The sequence below is a fragment of the Paramormyrops kingsleyae genome, chromosome 7, assembly GCF_048594095.1.
Source record: "Paramormyrops kingsleyae isolate MSU_618 chromosome 7, PKINGS_0.4, whole genome shotgun sequence".
Lineage (NCBI taxonomy): Eukaryota > Metazoa > Chordata > Actinopteri > Osteoglossiformes > Mormyridae > Paramormyrops > Paramormyrops kingsleyae.
Window position 1 is genome coordinate 11420523 of NC_132803.1, and position 16738 is coordinate 11437260.

Consider the following 16738-nt stretch of genomic DNA (forward strand, 5'->3'; position numbering starts at 1 on the left):
AACCATTTCAAGTGTCCTTCAGTATCCAGAACCAGAAGCGCGTCCGGTCCAAACATCCAGAGTAGGGAAAGGCTAGTTAAGAGATCAGACTGAACAGTGAGATTATTCTGACACAGAACCACAATTCTGACAGGACACCTGAGCTGTACAACTGGTTAGCCAAGCTCTGCCAGAGAGAGAAGGAAATAAAAACAGCACACGTAACAAAAGCCACTGGGGAATTAACCTGTTAACTGCCTAAAAATAACACAATGAATAGAATGACAGTGGGCACAGGACACAAATTCCATATGGTGGTGTATACTCTTACCGAATAAACATCTGCTTGTCTGAAGATTATAATTAGGATGTTCCTCTGGGGGAGGGTTAGGCAAATAGGCTGACTAACTGCCCTGAATTTAGAGAGGGGGGAGTTCCAGGGGTGGGGTCAATCAAAGCAACACCGAACATCACACTACAAGAAGACTGTTTTCAAACTGGTCACACTGCCAAGGAATCACTTGTTACTAGCACTGTAGTGTGTGTGAGACTAACTGTGTATGCTTGCAAAGGCTGGGGGTGAAATCTATGTGGTCCAGTGGCATATCCCTGGTGCACCCCTCCCTAGCTCTGTCAAAGAACTATTTTCTTTTTATTCCAGAGACTTAGCAGATATTTCCATCCAAAGCATACGACCATTGGGCTGACATCTGGGCACCATCTCAGCAATACGTTGTTGGGATTCTAACCTGTCATGACAGGTCGTATCCTACCGACTGAGAGAACATGGCTCTGCACAGTTAATATGATCAACCGTGTTTTCAAAACGTTGATTAATTATAAGCACAAAAGCACCATTGTGAAGTGTTCAGTCACAGGAGAGCACCCAAGTGAAGCTTTCTGTATTTTGTATCAGGGAAAAAAGGTAACTGAACACTTCGTCTTGGTGGTGGAACAATGTGGAAATTTGGACCAATTCCGATAACCAATATATTTTTGTGTAATGTTGCCAATGCAAGGGCCAGCACAGTGGTGCTGTGGTTAGGATTGTTGTCTCACACTTTTGGAAATAGGGTTCAAGTCTCTATGACGGGTCTACAGGGGTGGAGTTTATACGTTATCCCTGTGCTGTGGTGGGGTTTCCTCTGGTTGCTCCAGCCAGGGTTGCCAAATTGTCTGTAGAACTAAGCAGGTATAGAAAAAAGATGGATGGTATGCTGATAGAGTAACCCATACCGATAACCAGGTAACCTCTAAGCTTCTCGAATCTGTAGGAAAACTGATGAAGGTGACGTGTGTGTAGCAACCACATCGTAACTCTTTCCATTAGTAGCACTGGTACTTTTATTGAAAATTTTAGGAGCACCAGCACAAATTGTTGGTGTACCACTTAAACTGACATGCAACATAACATATTCATTTTTTTCCATCTTAACTGTATTACTGATAAGTGCTTTGGTAGTAGACATACAATTTACAGACATAACAATGTGATGTTTTATCTTAAAGGAAAAAGTCACAAACTGAAGTAACGATTTATTCTCTTAAAGCACTATGTTAAATGGTGCTTTTTCCAAACATAAACACCAAAGTTTGTTTCTTTGTCACCAAAGGATCAAACGAGAGTGAGAGTACTTATGGACTGGACACAGGCAGATGGCATCCTGTACAGAATCGTCACCAAGCCCAGTTGTTATGATGACGACAGCCTCGCGTTAGCTCTCCACTCTAATCACTCTCTCTCTCACTCACACAAACAGAACTGGGTATCATTCAAATTTTACTGATTCCAAGTCTGATTTGGTTCAGCTCATCAAATTCAATTGATTCTGCTCATAAAATTTGGATCTTATTGATTCTATGTTCCGATTGTGGAAAAGAAATAGTCAAAATGTTTCTAGAACAAAACACTGCATTTATTCTCTTTAGAGTTCAATGTCAACTTTTATTTCCGCAGTATGGAGCCCTGATACATAACGCAGGCAGAGAGACATCATTTTATTTTAAGATTATTTGGCGAAAATGTCATTTTCATATTTCATTAAAACAAAACCAGGTTGCTTCAAGATAAAATAAATCTTGGATTTCAGTTTGCCACTGATGTTAGTAATACTTTACAGTTCTGTTTAACTTGCCTAAACTGGATGGTACGCAGGTCCGGTTTTAATTATCGGTAAACGGTAAATACGTGAGGTGTTTATCCATATCACAGCTTAATACCAGGAGGTACATAAAGCTAAATTAGTGAAACTGAATGAACATATATACACTCACCTAAAGGATTATTAGGAACACCATACTAATACGGTGTTTGACCCCCTTTCGCCTTCAGAACTGCCTTAATTCTACGTGGCATTGATTCAACAAGGTGCTGAAAGTATTCTTTAGAAATGTTGGCCCATATTGATAGGATAGCATCTTGCAGTTGATGGAGATTTGTGGGATGCACATCCAGGGCACGAAGCTCCCGTTCCACCACATCCCAAAGATGCTCTATTGGGTTGAGATCTGGTGACTGTGGGGGCCATTTTAGTACAGTGAACTCATTGTCATGTTCAAGAAACCAATTTGAAATGATTCGAGCTTTGTGACATGGTGCATTATCCTGCTGGAAGTAGCCATCAGAGGATGGGTACATGGTGGTCATAAAGGGATGGACATGGTCAGAAACAATGCTCAGGTAGGCCGTGGCATTTAAACGATGCCCAATTGGCACTAAGAGGCCTAAAGTGTGCCAAGAAAACATCCCCCATACCATTACACCACCACCACCAGCCTGCACAGTGGTAACAAGGCATGATGGATCCATGTTCTCATTCTGTTTACGCCAAATTCTGACTCTACCATTTGAATGTCTCAACAGAAATCGAGACTCATCAGACCAGGCAACATTTTTCCAGTCTTCAACTGTCCAATTTTGGTGAGCTCGTGCAAATTGTAGTCTCTTTTTCCTATTTGTAGTGGAGATGAGTGGTACCCGGTGGGGTCTTCTGCTGTTGTAGCCCATCCGCCTCAAGGTTGTGCGTGTTGTGGCTTCACAAATGCTTTGCTGCATACCTCGGTTGTAACGAGTGGTTATTTCAGTCAAAGTTGCTCTTCTATCAGCTTGAATCAGTCGGCCCATTCTCCTCTGACCTCTAGCATCAACAAGGCATTTTCGCCCACAGGACTGCCGCATACTGGATGTTTTTCCCTTTGCACACCATTCTTTGTAAACCCTAGAAATGGTTGTGCGTGAAAATCCCAGTAACTGAGCAGATTGTGAAATACTCAGACCGGCCCATCTGGCACCAACAACCATGCCACGCTCAAAATTGCTTAAATCACCTTTCTTTCCCATTCTGACATTCAGTTTGGAGTTCAGGAGATTGTCTTGACCAGGACCACACCCCTAAATGCATTGAAGCAACTGCCATGTGATTGGTTGATTAGATAATTGCATTAATGAGAAATTGAACAGGTGTTCCTAATAATCCTTTAGGTGAGTGTACACTCCCTCCGCAGCCATCCGTTTAAAAAAACATATAATACCCATTTATGACGCACCTGGTTTACATGTTTGTACATGAAGACTGGACTTTGGGTTTAGCAGCAGGCAGTTTCTGAACAAACGACTGGTTTATAGTCTTAGCGACAGAGCATTTTGAAATTAACGACGGTGCCTTGGCTCATATATAACCACAGTATTGTAGCGCCGATGAGGTGGCTCCGAGTAGCGCAGGCCATTTGCATGTCCCGCCTCATCTCATTTCTGCCACTGCGATACCCGGTTCTGCCAAGTGCTACACTGGTGTCAGAAGCGGGATGCCGGAAGTAGTCCCACTGGTGCTGCTGCAGTGGGCTCTTTACAATATTGTTTGGCAAGCCTGCTGTAGCTTTGCATACAACAGCGGATCAGAAGCAATGGCAGCAACAGTTTCGCAGTGAGGCCAGCCCAGAACCACAGGCTTCGGGAGGAGTAAGTCTGCTGAGGCTGCGGCAAGAGGGGACACCGGGTACACTCTTGCCTGTTAGCCCACCCCAAACCTGCCAGCAGACGAGCTTGGAGTGGCGCAGTGAGGGAAATACTGGCCAGTCTTTCCAAACCACCCTGGCCCTCTGCAGTGCATCCTCAAGCTGCTCGTGCCAGCCCACTGGACTTTCATCGGAGACGATGACATCACCGAATGAGGAAGGCAGGAACTACTGCAGACTACAACCACTGACTGACCATCGAGGGCTCTCTGCTCACCAGCTGTGAGGAGCCGTGGCATGACCCCAGCTGCGAGCGCGACCATTAGAGGCAGCAGGTGGAGGCCGCTCTGTTTGAGCACGAGGAGGCATGTCGTAGCTTGGAGGCCCAGCAGGCTCAGGAGCTCCACGAACGGGATGAGCACCAGGAGCAGGATTAGCAGGACCAGAAGCAGCTGCGTGACACTGTACAGCAGGAGCAGTGCGAGTTGGGGCAGCTGCATGGCGAGCTGGCAAGTTGGGAGCGAGAGTGTGACAGTCAGAGGCCGTGTCAGCGGGAGCAGAGTCGCAGCTTGGGGGACCAGATGACCCAGGAGTGTCGCGATCTGTATGACGAAGAGGGGCAACAGCGGGAGGACATGGACAAGAGGTGGCGCATCCTGGAGAAGCTGCGCAAGCAGCTGGCCTATTGGGAGTGAGAGCGCGGCCGCCTGGAGCTGGAGGCTGAGGCCGCAGTGGCTGCACTGCTCGAACACCAGGGCGCATGCTGTGCCCTGGAGGTCCAGTTGGCTGAGGAGCGCCGTAGGCTGGAGGAGCAACATGGCCAGTAGCGGCGGAACCTGGAGTGGCTGCACGAGGCCACTAGAACCGGGGAGCAGGAGGGGCAGCGGTTTCCTTCTAAGCCACTTAAAGGGAAGGATCAGCGTGCAGGGGGACCTGCAATGCCAGCACCTACCAACAGCTCAGCGTGAAAGAATTGATAAGTGGAACCGTATTCAAATGTTTTATGAAATTCAGAGTTCTCAAAACTTTTGAACCATTTCTAATTTGGAACTGGTTCTCAGTATCCCACCGTACACACCAATCCTCGCTCCCTCTTGGTGTTTCATGACATACTTTGATGGTGTAAAAATACAAAAAAGGGAAGCTGCCCTGGTGCACCTAGCTATGGCAGTGTCTCCAAAAATGGTCACAAAATGCGTCTAAATGACTGCAGTATGGAGCCCTGATACATAATGCAGGCAGAGAGACATCATTGAATTAGCGCCGACTTGGGAGACTGTAGTGAGGTTCTAAATGTTGAATGTGCTGACAAAATCCACCACCATGCAAAGTTCGTCGAGCACAATCATCTCCATTAATTTAGTATTTATGACTTGAGCTTCAATACTAGCAACTATGAATACTGGCTAAAGTGTAAATATCAGCCAGCAATATCAGTAAAGACTGATACATCAGACACAGAAGTCTTGATTTCTAACAAATATTAGCCAATAACAATTGGCATGTTACTCGATGTATTGTGCATCTCAGTTTTGATTCCAGTTTCATCTGCAGACAGCACTGAATAGGAGCATGCATGCTGACTGAATGGACAGTGTCCTCATTCACAGACTGTTTCACTGCATTACAGGAAACCCAACGGATGGCCAGAGTGTGGCTGAATAGAGGACAACAAGGTGGGGAGGACCACACAGTCAACAAGGCCGGAGCGAATCAAAGAGTCAAGCGGTCAGCCTACCAGCTCTCCTGCTGGTCACCTCTAGGCCATAGATCAAGTTCTACAAGTATGGCGACCACATGCAACGCTTAGCTTAAGGTCTGTCAGCATGACTGTGCAGGAGCACAGGACACAGATGGATGGCCAGGGACTGTACAGGAATAACCTGTGCCACACAACCCCTTTGCACTATTAAATTGGGAATAAGTCGTGTTGAAAAACATTGAAAATGAAGTATTACAGAAGGTAACAAGTCTGGCTGCCCAAGCAACTGACTGCATGCAGACCATTTGTCAGACATTAATTACTGTGGATTGTGGGGGGTGGATTTGGTCATGAGAAGGATTAGCAGCAGTATTAATGGTCAGCAAAATCCATCTCAACCACAAAATTAATTAAAAAGTTAAAGCAGTTTCTCAGAACCTTACAATATGGCCACTTCATATCGGACATTGGTTAGTGCAGCTGCTTCACACTTCTGGGTTCGAGTCTCTGCCCCAGCTCTATGTGTGCGGAGTTTGCATGTCTCCCTGCGTTTCCCCCAGATTCTCTGGTCTCCCCCCACAATCCAAAAACATGCTAAAGTGAATTGGAATGAACAAATCATACACAGATGTGAATAGTATGTGTGTGTGCCCATCCTGCCTAGTGCCCATAGCATCTGGGATAGAGGACAAGCAGGTGTAGAAAATAGATTAATATGGGACAAAAAACAGGACATTGTTGCCTCTGCAACAAATATAAAGTCATACCTGGCTTTGGTGGTCTTATTCATGGGAAATGGAGTTCTACTGGGGAGATAGGTTTCCCTAAACTGATCTTTAAAATTTAGATAGACATCCAGGAAAAAGTCAGAGTAGCAGAGTGAGTCACAGAGGGAAAGTATTCATGATGAGACTCAGGAAACAGTCGGAATCATAACCTGCCAAGCTGGAGGGCATTACATAAATGACACAGAGGCTGGCAGTTTACCGTGTCCCCCAGAACCGAACCGGTTACTACAGCCCAGCTAGAAGGGGGCGATAGTGAGCCAGGCCCCCACAGTGCTCTATGGCCAGCATAACTATCAGAATTACTAAGCCGAACAAGGGAAGAAGGGAGTGCGTGAAAAAGTGCGGGGAAAGTCTCCAATCACATGGCAAATCAGCCGGCCGTGAATCAGCACCAAGTTACGTAATGCTGGTTATGAACACAAAAGGCACCCCTGTACACTACATAAAAGCCAAACAAAGATTTACACAACTGTCTAACAATAATAACAGTAATAATAATAATAATTAGGGTTGAATGTTTTTTTTATTGATCAATGATGACTATTAGTGGAGTCAAGATGTTTTTTTTTTTCCAACTTCAATTAAATTTTGCAAATTATGCAGTTTATTCCCAAAAATTTATGGGAGTAAACTGCATAATTTGCAAAATTGCAGGTTAGCCTATAAAAGGGAACTTAATTGAAGTTGAAAAAAAAACATCTTGACTCCACTAATAGTGATATCGTTGTGTAACCAATTGCTTGTGACTAATCACGTGTGAATGCAAAAACATATGGCTTAAGTATAATTTTGTATGTTGTATTATTCATACAGTATGCTTTCTTTGCTGTATCATACAGAGTTCCAATGAGTTCAATATTTCCAAAATTTCCCAGCTTAACTTCCCATGGGAAAAGTTTCTGGAAATTCACCAGAAATTTTCTGCCCTTTTGCAACCCTAATAATAAACTATTTTTATTTCTCAATGTATATCATTTGCTGGTCTGCTTGTCATGCTCACACAGTGTGAGTGTAGTGGATACACACCGCCACAATACACACCACTCACACCAGCAAGGGTCCAGCTTGATGTGAACGCATGGTGCAAGCCAGCCCACGTAGAGGTGTAGTAAACAGCAGGAGAACAGGCATAACAGGCTACTTTCTGCTAAGGAAAAAGTCTTCGGCGAAACACTATCTGACCCCCCCAAAACACGTGGATCCAGCCGGGGACTGTGAACAGACTGCCCGAGGCATCGCCTAAATGTGGGATTTCCAGTTTTTCCACAGAGACACCATCCAAGGTCACCACACCTGCTCCCAGACTGCTTCACAACATCATTTTATCACCGTGAATTGCCCAGAAACACTCATCAGCGACTCCCGTGAAAAGTTAACAGGAAGGGTGAATCGGTGATAAGGATCAGGTCCGTCCCGCACATTTCAGTGCGATACTGAGAGCAGAGATGAAGTCCAGCGCAATGTGCAGCTGATAAACGTGACATTGAAACAGGCGCACGGTCACACATTACGTAGCCTGTGCCTGGATCAAACTATGACCTGTCAGATTAATGAAAGTCGGCGTTTTTCTCCGTTTGAAAGATTTACACAACAGCACAGTAAAATGTTTTACACCTAGGAACTGAATATTTTTAATGAACAGTTTCGTACTTGTGATCTTTATTTGTTCTTATTGGAGTAGAAGACTGAAAATTCACGTATTGTCACTAATTCTTTGTTTAATGTTTCACTGTGTTAAAAAGTCTCCACTGCAGTCATGTTGAAGGTTAAAGCTGTTTAAATTAAGTCTCCGGTTCAGAAGTAACAGTACAAATAGAAACGATATGACGTATCGAGTAACGTGGGGGAATTTGAGGAAGATCCCAATAAACACCGAAACTGGATCGAAACTGTATCTAATGCGGACCGAAACAGACCTGCTGTACCCGTGAAACAAGGAGGAAAACGCAGCCCGGTTACGCGGATTGTTCTTTACACCTCCAGCTATAGTTTTGAAACGTATACACTTTAAAACGTGCTATATCTGAGAACATTCCCATATAAAAGTTCTAGGTGGACACGGGAATTGTTCAAGTCCAGGGTTCAAACGCATATCCAGTCACATTTAAAAGCTTCCTGTAGTTTTAGAAGCAGGTTATACACATTTCCTGAAATTCATAGTTCCAAGAACAAGGCGTCATGGAAATTGCGAAGGTGCGACTGAGGCTGTCCTAGGACAGGTGTTTCATTTAACACACCGGCATAATCTCCCATCTGCCCAACATAAGCGCACTTTAAGATCACACTCACCTTCGTGAAGAGCTCATTTACTGACATGTCGGCCCAGTCCACGATCCCACCGAAACTCTTTAAAAAGCCTTATTCCTAAAATATTGCCAGTTTAAAGCCGTGTCGGTCTGGTCGCCATTTTCCAGCTGCAGGTGTTTCCGACTTGGCGCAGTTTCTTTGTGATTGCCCGCTTATTAATAAGCTCCCCCGATCAGTGCTACCTCTGCTCAGTATGTCCCCGCACAGCCATCCGGCAGGTAAGCGCACACCTGGATCTGCAGGTGTAATGAAGCGGCGTCTTTCTACGGAGCAGCGGATAAAAACGGTGACTCCCCCTCACTTCCTCCCCAGGTCCATGCAATCGCTCCTGCTGAGTACTATGGCTGTGGCTGGCACTGGCGGAGTCCGGCTCCCGTTCTCTGGTATGAGACACCTTCCGGCCTGACTGCTCGCTGCACAGGTTGAGTGCAGTTAACGCGCAGGGCCGTTTCTCCTACTGGAGGCGCTCCCTAGTTGCGCGACTTTGCTTGCTGTTCCAAATACAGGCGGTTTGGATGAAATGCTTAATTTGCGCCTGTAGGATCCGTCACAAAGCTCACCCTTTATGTCCGTGGGCTACCCCTCAAATCACAAGTGGTTATAGTGAATGGATAAAGGCAGTTCCCCATGTTTTTTCAGTCAGTCCGTTTGAAGAATACTATGGAAAATGTGAAGAGGAATACACGAAAGTGTATTGCAAGGGACGGGTGCAAACCGTAGTTGGGCACCCCTAGAATGACAGCTATATAATGTTGGATTTAGGGAAGAAAGACCGGCCCTCGCAAAACCGAAATTCCCGATGGCCAGTCTGCGCCTGCATTCAACCATCTCTAACGCGGACATGCAGTGCCGCGGTGGACCTGTGGAGTGCTGTAGTGGAAGAAGCACAGGACACGTACCCCGAAGGACGGCGTCACATGTAGACAAATGTCATGAGAAATATTATCGTGGTATTAATTTAAAACCCTCCCCCAGGTTTAAACCCCGCGGTGGTACTCGTAGACCGCAAGGAGGCACCACATCTTGCAATTTATAATAAATAGATCAGTCCTAAGCAAATATGAAATTAATTAATTAATTAATAAGGAAATTGATTCACTCTTGCAAGTTCCTAAAAATCTAAATACATATAAGTTTGGACTAGGACCATTTCAGACGTGCAAATTTATATTTATATGCTCATTTTACATGAGAGTTTGTCAGAATGTCTGGAGGACATTTTAAAAAGGCGAAGATGACTAAGGACTAAATTAGAAGAGTATAGATCCAGCTCAACTGAACTGACCAACTGGCATACTGGTCACTTTCCCAGCGAAATTTATTGTGGGGGGACCCTGAAGCCCAGGGCCAGTTTCTAATCCCAGTCCAGCCCTGGTATACAGCAAAGTGTGTAAAAAAAAAAAATCACTGTGTTCAAACATACCGGAGCAATACACCCACTCCACTTGTAAAGTGCTATACGGACTGACGCTTCATCCTGTGAGGGATTACCAAAATTCTGCTTTTTCAAATGAACAAGGAGAAAGAACATGTCCTACCTTACAATAAACGTTATAATCTCCCATCTCTGTCCCTCGATTGGGCTGCAGACGCTTGGAAAGTCTCACGGAGAATCACATCCAGGAGCAGGAACGAGGAGCAGGTGTCTCTGCGTTGGCGTGATCTTCAGTGCCACTGTCCTCTGAGTCTGCCCGAGCCTAACCCTCAGCCCAAACCTGTGGCAGCTTGAGCAACGTCTCAGACCTGCCTCAGCAGTGCTAACTGGGTGAAAGCATGTTTTTCCTATGAACGGCTGCTAATGGCTCTCCTCCCAAGCCACTCCTCAGGCTGGTATGGGGATGACATTGGATGGAATTAGGTAAACAGACACATTTATCACTTGTGAAAACACTACACCATTTTTTACACGGAAAATTCCCAACCTGCAGCATGTTTGTAATGCAAATTATCTGTGTAACATCTATGTATTTGTATGTATTATTACTATTGGCAATTAGATTATGGAAAAATCTGATTCTTACAACAAGAAATGTCGAAGAAATCAATTCATATTGACTTGTCTGACATGGAAGATATAGAATGGGATCTGATAGTCTTATAGCAGAAAAACATGCCTTTTGGTTATAAATAATCTAATGTAAAGAGGGGACTGTCAAATAAACCCAGGGATGGACAATCCTAACACAGAACCACTGTTTTGGGCAGACAATGATTTAGATATTTTTTTAAATATAAACCCAAGCCAGGGTCTTAGGCCATAGGGAGTGGTGAAGTTTGCTTGGTCCAAGAGTGTGTGGTGTGATGATGAAATGATCACGGGTGGGTGTGTGGAGATAAACACAAGGTTACCACCGCAGACGTTACACCCCAACAGATCCAGTGGTTAAGCTTTCATACTTCAAAACACCAGTAATAGGGGCAGCTACTGTGGTGTCAACACAATGCCCACCGGGGGGCATCACCTAACATGGCCTGTGATGTTCACACCAGGATATAGTGAGAGCTCACAGAAGTGACCTACTGATTTATCCATTAAAGGGGTAATGTTGAGCAGAGTCACCCGTAGGCAGGCCTGCGGCGTCCCACCTACATAGCATTTACAGGCCCATGCCACAATGCTGTCAGAGGGAGAAGTACCTGAAAGACACGCCTCTCGGCACAATACGACAGACGCTGCCTGGATCAGGTCGGTCCAGTTCTCAGATCTGACAAGATGCACCACACCTGTCTTATTGGGTTGCGTAATACTATGATGGGTCACTGCCGTCTCTAGGCTCTTGTTTTTTTTTTAGTGCATTTGGGTGTTTCTGAGCAGCCAATCAGCTGCCTTGTGGGTGGCTTACCAGAGTTGTTATTGGTTGGTTTTCTTCCCGAGATCGCCAGATGCAGGCATCTGTGGTGATATGCCTTCACCAAAGTTGGTCACCAGGCCTACGTTGCTGGTCAAAGTTAAGAGCAGATTGCTTATAAAATTCAAGCATATAATTGTGCTGTAACTCAGCTGCCTCAGTGTGCTGTGTAGCAGAGTTGTTGGTTGTCCACTAATGTTTATTACAGTATCTTGTGAATGACTGTGAATTGTCCATGATGGATAATAAAATTTGTATTGAGTAACTGACTTATTGATCAGCTGATTGAGCACACAGATCTCTCACTGAGAGGTTCTACCATTCTCCTCCTAACACCCTCCCTTTAGGTTACATCTGGGGACATGGGGGACCCCAGTAGTGACTCTTGTGGGCGGACCCACCACACATAAGTCCTGGGCCCAGGACAAAATTTCTTCAACCGGACCCCCATGACACACAACCCTTCCCATCTGCGCCCTCTCCTGCCCAGGCCAACTTCCCCAGTCGTCCCCCTAAAGATGGAGGGCCTGCTAGCGAGCTTTTAGTCAGCCTCAGATGCCTTATTCCATCCATCACCGTAACCGCTGAATCCCAACTGAGGTCACGGGGGGACCGGAGCCTATCCTGGGAACAAGGGGCGCAGGTGGGAACCCTTGGCAGTCGCCAACACCAGACGCCATATTAATGTTTGATATTTTTGGACGGCCGTATCATCTCTGTTTTCAGCTGTTAGGTGGCTGCTATGTAAATCTCATTCCATAAAACCTGCAGGACTTTGGCCTTAAAAGAAAGGCCAGAGTGCCTCTCAACAATGACATAAGCCAAAGTTGAGCGACTACTGCCCCCTGGTGACCAGAAAGTCAAGGGCTCTATATGAATATTTAAATAGCATTTCATAAAATACACATCAAACCAGTTAATTATTCATACTTTATAATGACCTGTGTATTATATTTAATGACAAAGTATTGCAGTAATAATAAGGATGCATGCGTGCGTGAAACAGCTCAAAGCTCGGTGCAGGCTGGCTCGTTCCCCGCAGCTGGAAGCGGCCCCGCCATCCTTCTGAAAGGGTGGATCGGCCGCGGGTGGGAAGTGGGTCGAGTCAGAATCTCCTGCAGTCTGCTCTGGCGCTGCTCCTGGAAGGCCAGCCGCTGCTGGCTCTCACATTCCCGCTCAGCCTGCTGCGACTGGCGGATCTGCCGCTGGTGCTGCATCTGGGAGAGCAGGTCGGCTCTATACTCCTGACGGGTCCGTCTAAGGCTGTGAAGGAGGATCACATGGGGTTGCTGTTATGGCCGCTGCTGGACTGGTGCGTATGTTAGTGTATGGACCTTAGATACCTCTCCTTCTCCTGCTCTTCCTCCTGCTGATGCTTCTGCATGTTTCTGTTCAGGTCTTCCCTCTCCTGCTCCAGCTGAGCCTGTTTCTCCATGTTCTCCTGGACTAAGGGAGTCGGCACGTCACACACAAACCTATGACAGAGCCCCGTCCAATCTGCTAACCTGCCTCTCCCCAGCTTACGTTTCTCCTGGATCTGCTGGTGCCGAGTGTCCATCACCTCCTTCATGAGGCGGTTCCGTGCCTCCTGCCCCGCACGGTATTGCTCCATCCTGCGCTGCCAGGCACGCTCCAGCTCCTCCTCCATTAGCTGCTCCGTCTCTGCCTCCAGGTGCCTCTGTTCCTCTGCCCGCTCAGCCAGGTACTGACGGTAGCTATGCTGCTCCTGCTGCAGCTCCTGCTGCTTGCGGAGGGTGGGGGGTAGGGTGAGGTAGGCTCCCGCTCCCCATCCAACTCATCCCCTTCTCTCTCCTCACCTTCCTGCGCTCCTGCTCGTGGCCTTCGTCATTGCGCTCCTGCAGCAACTCCTCTAGGATGCGCATGTCCAGGGCCAGCTCCTCCTGCTCCTCCCGTGCCAGTCGCCTCATCTTCAGCCTCAGCGCACGGTCCAGCTCCCCACGCACGCGCTGTTGCTCCTGCCATCTGCGGCCGCGCTCCCGCTGCTCCTCCAGGAGCTGCAGCTGCTGCTGCTCCCGCTGTGTGAGACAGACACATGGGATCACACCACAGTGCTTGATGCTGCAGCCTCCACGGCGCCGTCCCCCCCCCCTTACCAGCAGCTGGGCCTGCTCCTCTTTTAGCTGCCGGGACTGGACCCTCCGCTGCTCAGCAGCCTCCATTTGGGCGCACAGGATGTCCCGCTGCTGCCGGGCGCTGCTGCGTTGCTGCTGACCTTCTAGCTCTGCCCGGTTCTCCTTCGCCTGCCGGTCAGCCTCCCACAGCTGGGCGAAGAACCGCTCCTCCTCCAGGCGCTGCAGGCGCTCCTCCTCCCGACTGCGCAGCTGAGCTGCACGCTCTGCACATACCTCGTGCTGAAGCTGGCGTGCCTGTGCAGTCCGCAGCTCTTCGCTCTGCTCCCTGCAGTGCAGGTGGTTGTGAGGTATCCAGTCAGTCACTGTCTCCTGACTGTGGACACCCCACGGTTCTGTGTGATCCATCACCTGAACAGCTGCTCCAATCTGAGTAGGACCTCCTTCTCCCTCTCGCCCTCCCGTCTCTCCTTCAGCAGCCTCGCCCTCTCACGCATTTTAGCCTGCCTCTCCAGCGCCGTCTCCTCCTGCACCTCCATTTCAGACAGGAGCTCCTTCTCCTCAGTCTCCAGCAGTGACCGCAATCTGGGTGCCAGGGAGAAAGTGGTAACGAAACCCACTTTTTTAAAAGCAAAAAGCTATTTTATCCTAAATGTCTGACCAAAGATTTACTCTATTGGATAGAGAAAAGATTTTGAGATATTTTTAATGCGATATAGGTATATATGCATTTAACACAAAAACAAAACTTCAAGTACTTACAAAAAAATAAAGAAAAACAATTGGGGGGATCTCAGTTTTAAATCACTCGGACGCGTAACAGCGCAAAGATGACTAATGTCACAATATTGTTCAGTTCTGTAGCGATAGTCTTCACCCTCACCCAAGTTCGTTTGGCTCTGCAGTTGTCTGCCCTTCACTCTCCACTTCACTACTTGTAACTGTGCTGACCGAGTGGTGCAAAATGTCCTCACCACTCCGAACTCAGCTGGCTATAATATGTAAATCGGAGAAAATGTAATAATCTTACGAAGATCTAGGAAGGCGTGGTGACGATTTACTACGAAAGGTATATGAAAGAATTAAGAATCCCAATAAACTTAATGAGCCTATACATCCAATCTCGGACACTGAAGAAAACTTCGGAAAGCATACCATTTGACCGGAGACATACTCCCGTAGAGAATGACTTTAAGGAAGATTAAATTATGCAGTTAAGACATCACAAAAGCGCGCGACAGACCGCCATTCACATATAGCTATTGAAATACCTAAATTCAATTTAAAAACTTTATTTGTCCCCGAGGGGCAAAAATGAAGAATGTTAATATTAACCTATAAATACATTATTTATATTTACGAAAGTATTATCATAATATGTTCAGACATGAAAATGCTAATGCGTCTATCGTTCTGAGAAGAACCGCAGCCTGGTACTGCAAATATATAGCCTACCTTTGGTCTTCTCGATGGACCCACCTGACAGAGTTTTGAAGCTGAACCTGCCATTCAAATTGCCACCAAATTGTCCCCAAAGTGTAGTAAAACCTGACATTTCCCTACTTTTGGGTCCATCTTTTGAGGTCCCCATTTGGATAACCTCAGTTTGATAAAAAAAAAATATGTGAACGCAATCAAAAAAGTAAAAATGCCAAAAGTCTTGTATTTGGGTTAGTTACTTATGGTTAAGCTTACGGATGGGTATAGAGGTTATAAGGGTGTCGTGATTGGAATTATGGTTTTTCCCATAGAAATGAATGGACGGTCCCCATTTAAATAGGAAGACCAACTTGTATGTGTGTGTGTATGTAAAATATAATCTACTGGATTCTACTGTATTTCAGCGTTATCTCGATCATTTCATTTTTTATCATTAACACCTGTCCCTGCGGTCCTCCAGGCAGACCATGCGCTCCCTCACTGCATCTTGAACCCGCCTCTCAGTGGTTCGGTGCACCATGCGGCGCTCGGTGCTGATCTCCCACTGGTTCCGGACCTCGCAGGCCTTTTGGTAACGGGTGAAGTCCGACACCTCACCAAGGGCCGTCTCTTGCCGCCGCCGGTCCAGGATGAGGAAGTCGGGCGGTATTGTGGACGGGAGTCTTGCCCGCTGGGGAGTCGAATTGATGTTAGTTTAATCCGTTTAAACACGGGTACACACTAGACGGTGTGTCATGGGGTAAAGTGTCGAGAGGTCTCAGGGTCGGGCAAAGACAACGAAACATCCAAAAAAGACTTGGGATTGGTGATTTATTTAGGCATCAGCTCATGTCTTGGCTCTCCCATCAAAGGTTCCAAAACAAGAAAAAAAATAAAAAACAATAAAGAAAAACTAATACAATTAACTATCAAACAAACGAAAAAAACAAGTACACCAGACTGTACCGTGGCCTCTAGTCCCCACACACCTAAGGACCTCCCACTCCGAGAGCACACAAGTAGCTGGGCCCCAAAAAAAAAGAACTAACCCTTCCACCATCTTATAAACCCTTGTCCCCGCCCCTCTAATTGGGAGCTACCATTCCCCTCTGGGTATAAGGGTACCACCCTACCATAAGGGAAAAAAAAAGGCAATAAATATAAATAAGCACTCTACATAGGTCCCACATGTGCACGCCCATCTGCTTCCACCCTTGCCGATCCTGCAAACAAAAACCTTGGGAGAAAGATATCAAAACAATTCATTGTTGTGGTAAAATGCCACTGTCCCCTTAAAATAGTGAGGACGGTTCCATACACGCGGCCTCACACGGTGAATTTATATTTCATCAGTTTCATTTCATCACGGGTATTTACTTTCTTATATTTTCGTTATTGCAGATCTTACTGTGAACCGGAGGCGCCAGTCGTGTCTAACGTGAATGCTCACCAGAGCCACAGAATGCGGCGTCGGTCCGGTGATCTCCCGGCAGGCCAGTCTCCCATTCTGTCCGATCGGCATCCTCGCTTACCGCTTTCACTTTTACTCGGATTTTACCTTTTCTCCCATGAAAGAAAAAAAAAAACGCAAGACGGGGCGAGCAGCGGGAGAGTGCCGATCACTAAGCAGCCTGCGTTTGTTTACGGAAG

At 46.6% G+C, this 16738-nt stretch overlaps 2 protein-coding genes across 5 annotated transcripts in view; both read right to left on the bottom strand.

Annotated features, from left to right (window-relative positions):
• Positions 1-10498, bottom strand: part of myo5b (myosin VB) — a 47760-nt gene extending 37262 nt beyond the window's left edge. Inside the window, exon 1 of one of the 2 annotated variants that reach the window (XM_072714275.1) lies at positions 10269-10498. In XM_072714275.1, the coding sequence (XP_072570376.1) occupies positions 10269-10295 (27 nt within the window). In that variant the 5' untranslated portion in view covers positions 10296-10498. Of the gene's footprint in view, positions 1-8712; positions 9146-10268 lie in introns of those variants that run through there. The other variant, XM_072714276.1, reaches the window with a different exon arrangement.
• A 1997-nt stretch (positions 10499-12495) lies between these two features.
• cfap53 (cilia and flagella associated protein 53) lies at positions 12496-16728 on the bottom strand. 3 transcript variants are annotated; one of them, XM_023808607.2, is made up of 8 exons: positions 16539-16728; positions 15550-15779; positions 14081-14254; positions 13694-13997; positions 13397-13615; positions 13104-13320; positions 12923-13025; positions 12496-12842 (listed from the first exon to the last, which is right to left on the bottom strand). In XM_023808607.2, the coding sequence occupies exons 1-8, from the start codon at positions 16608-16610 to the stop codon at positions 12587-12589; spliced, it is 1575 nt and encodes a 524-aa protein (XP_023664375.1). In that variant the 5' UTR covers positions 16611-16728; the 3' UTR covers positions 12496-12586. The 3 variants fall into 3 exon arrangements, with proteins under 3 accessions (XP_023664375.1, XP_023664374.1, XP_023664376.1); XM_023808606.2 differs by having other exon boundaries at positions 13104-13323; XM_023808608.2 differs by having other exon boundaries at positions 12705-12842; positions 12923-13020; positions 13104-13323.
• Between the last annotated feature and the right edge of the window lie 10 nt (positions 16729-16738).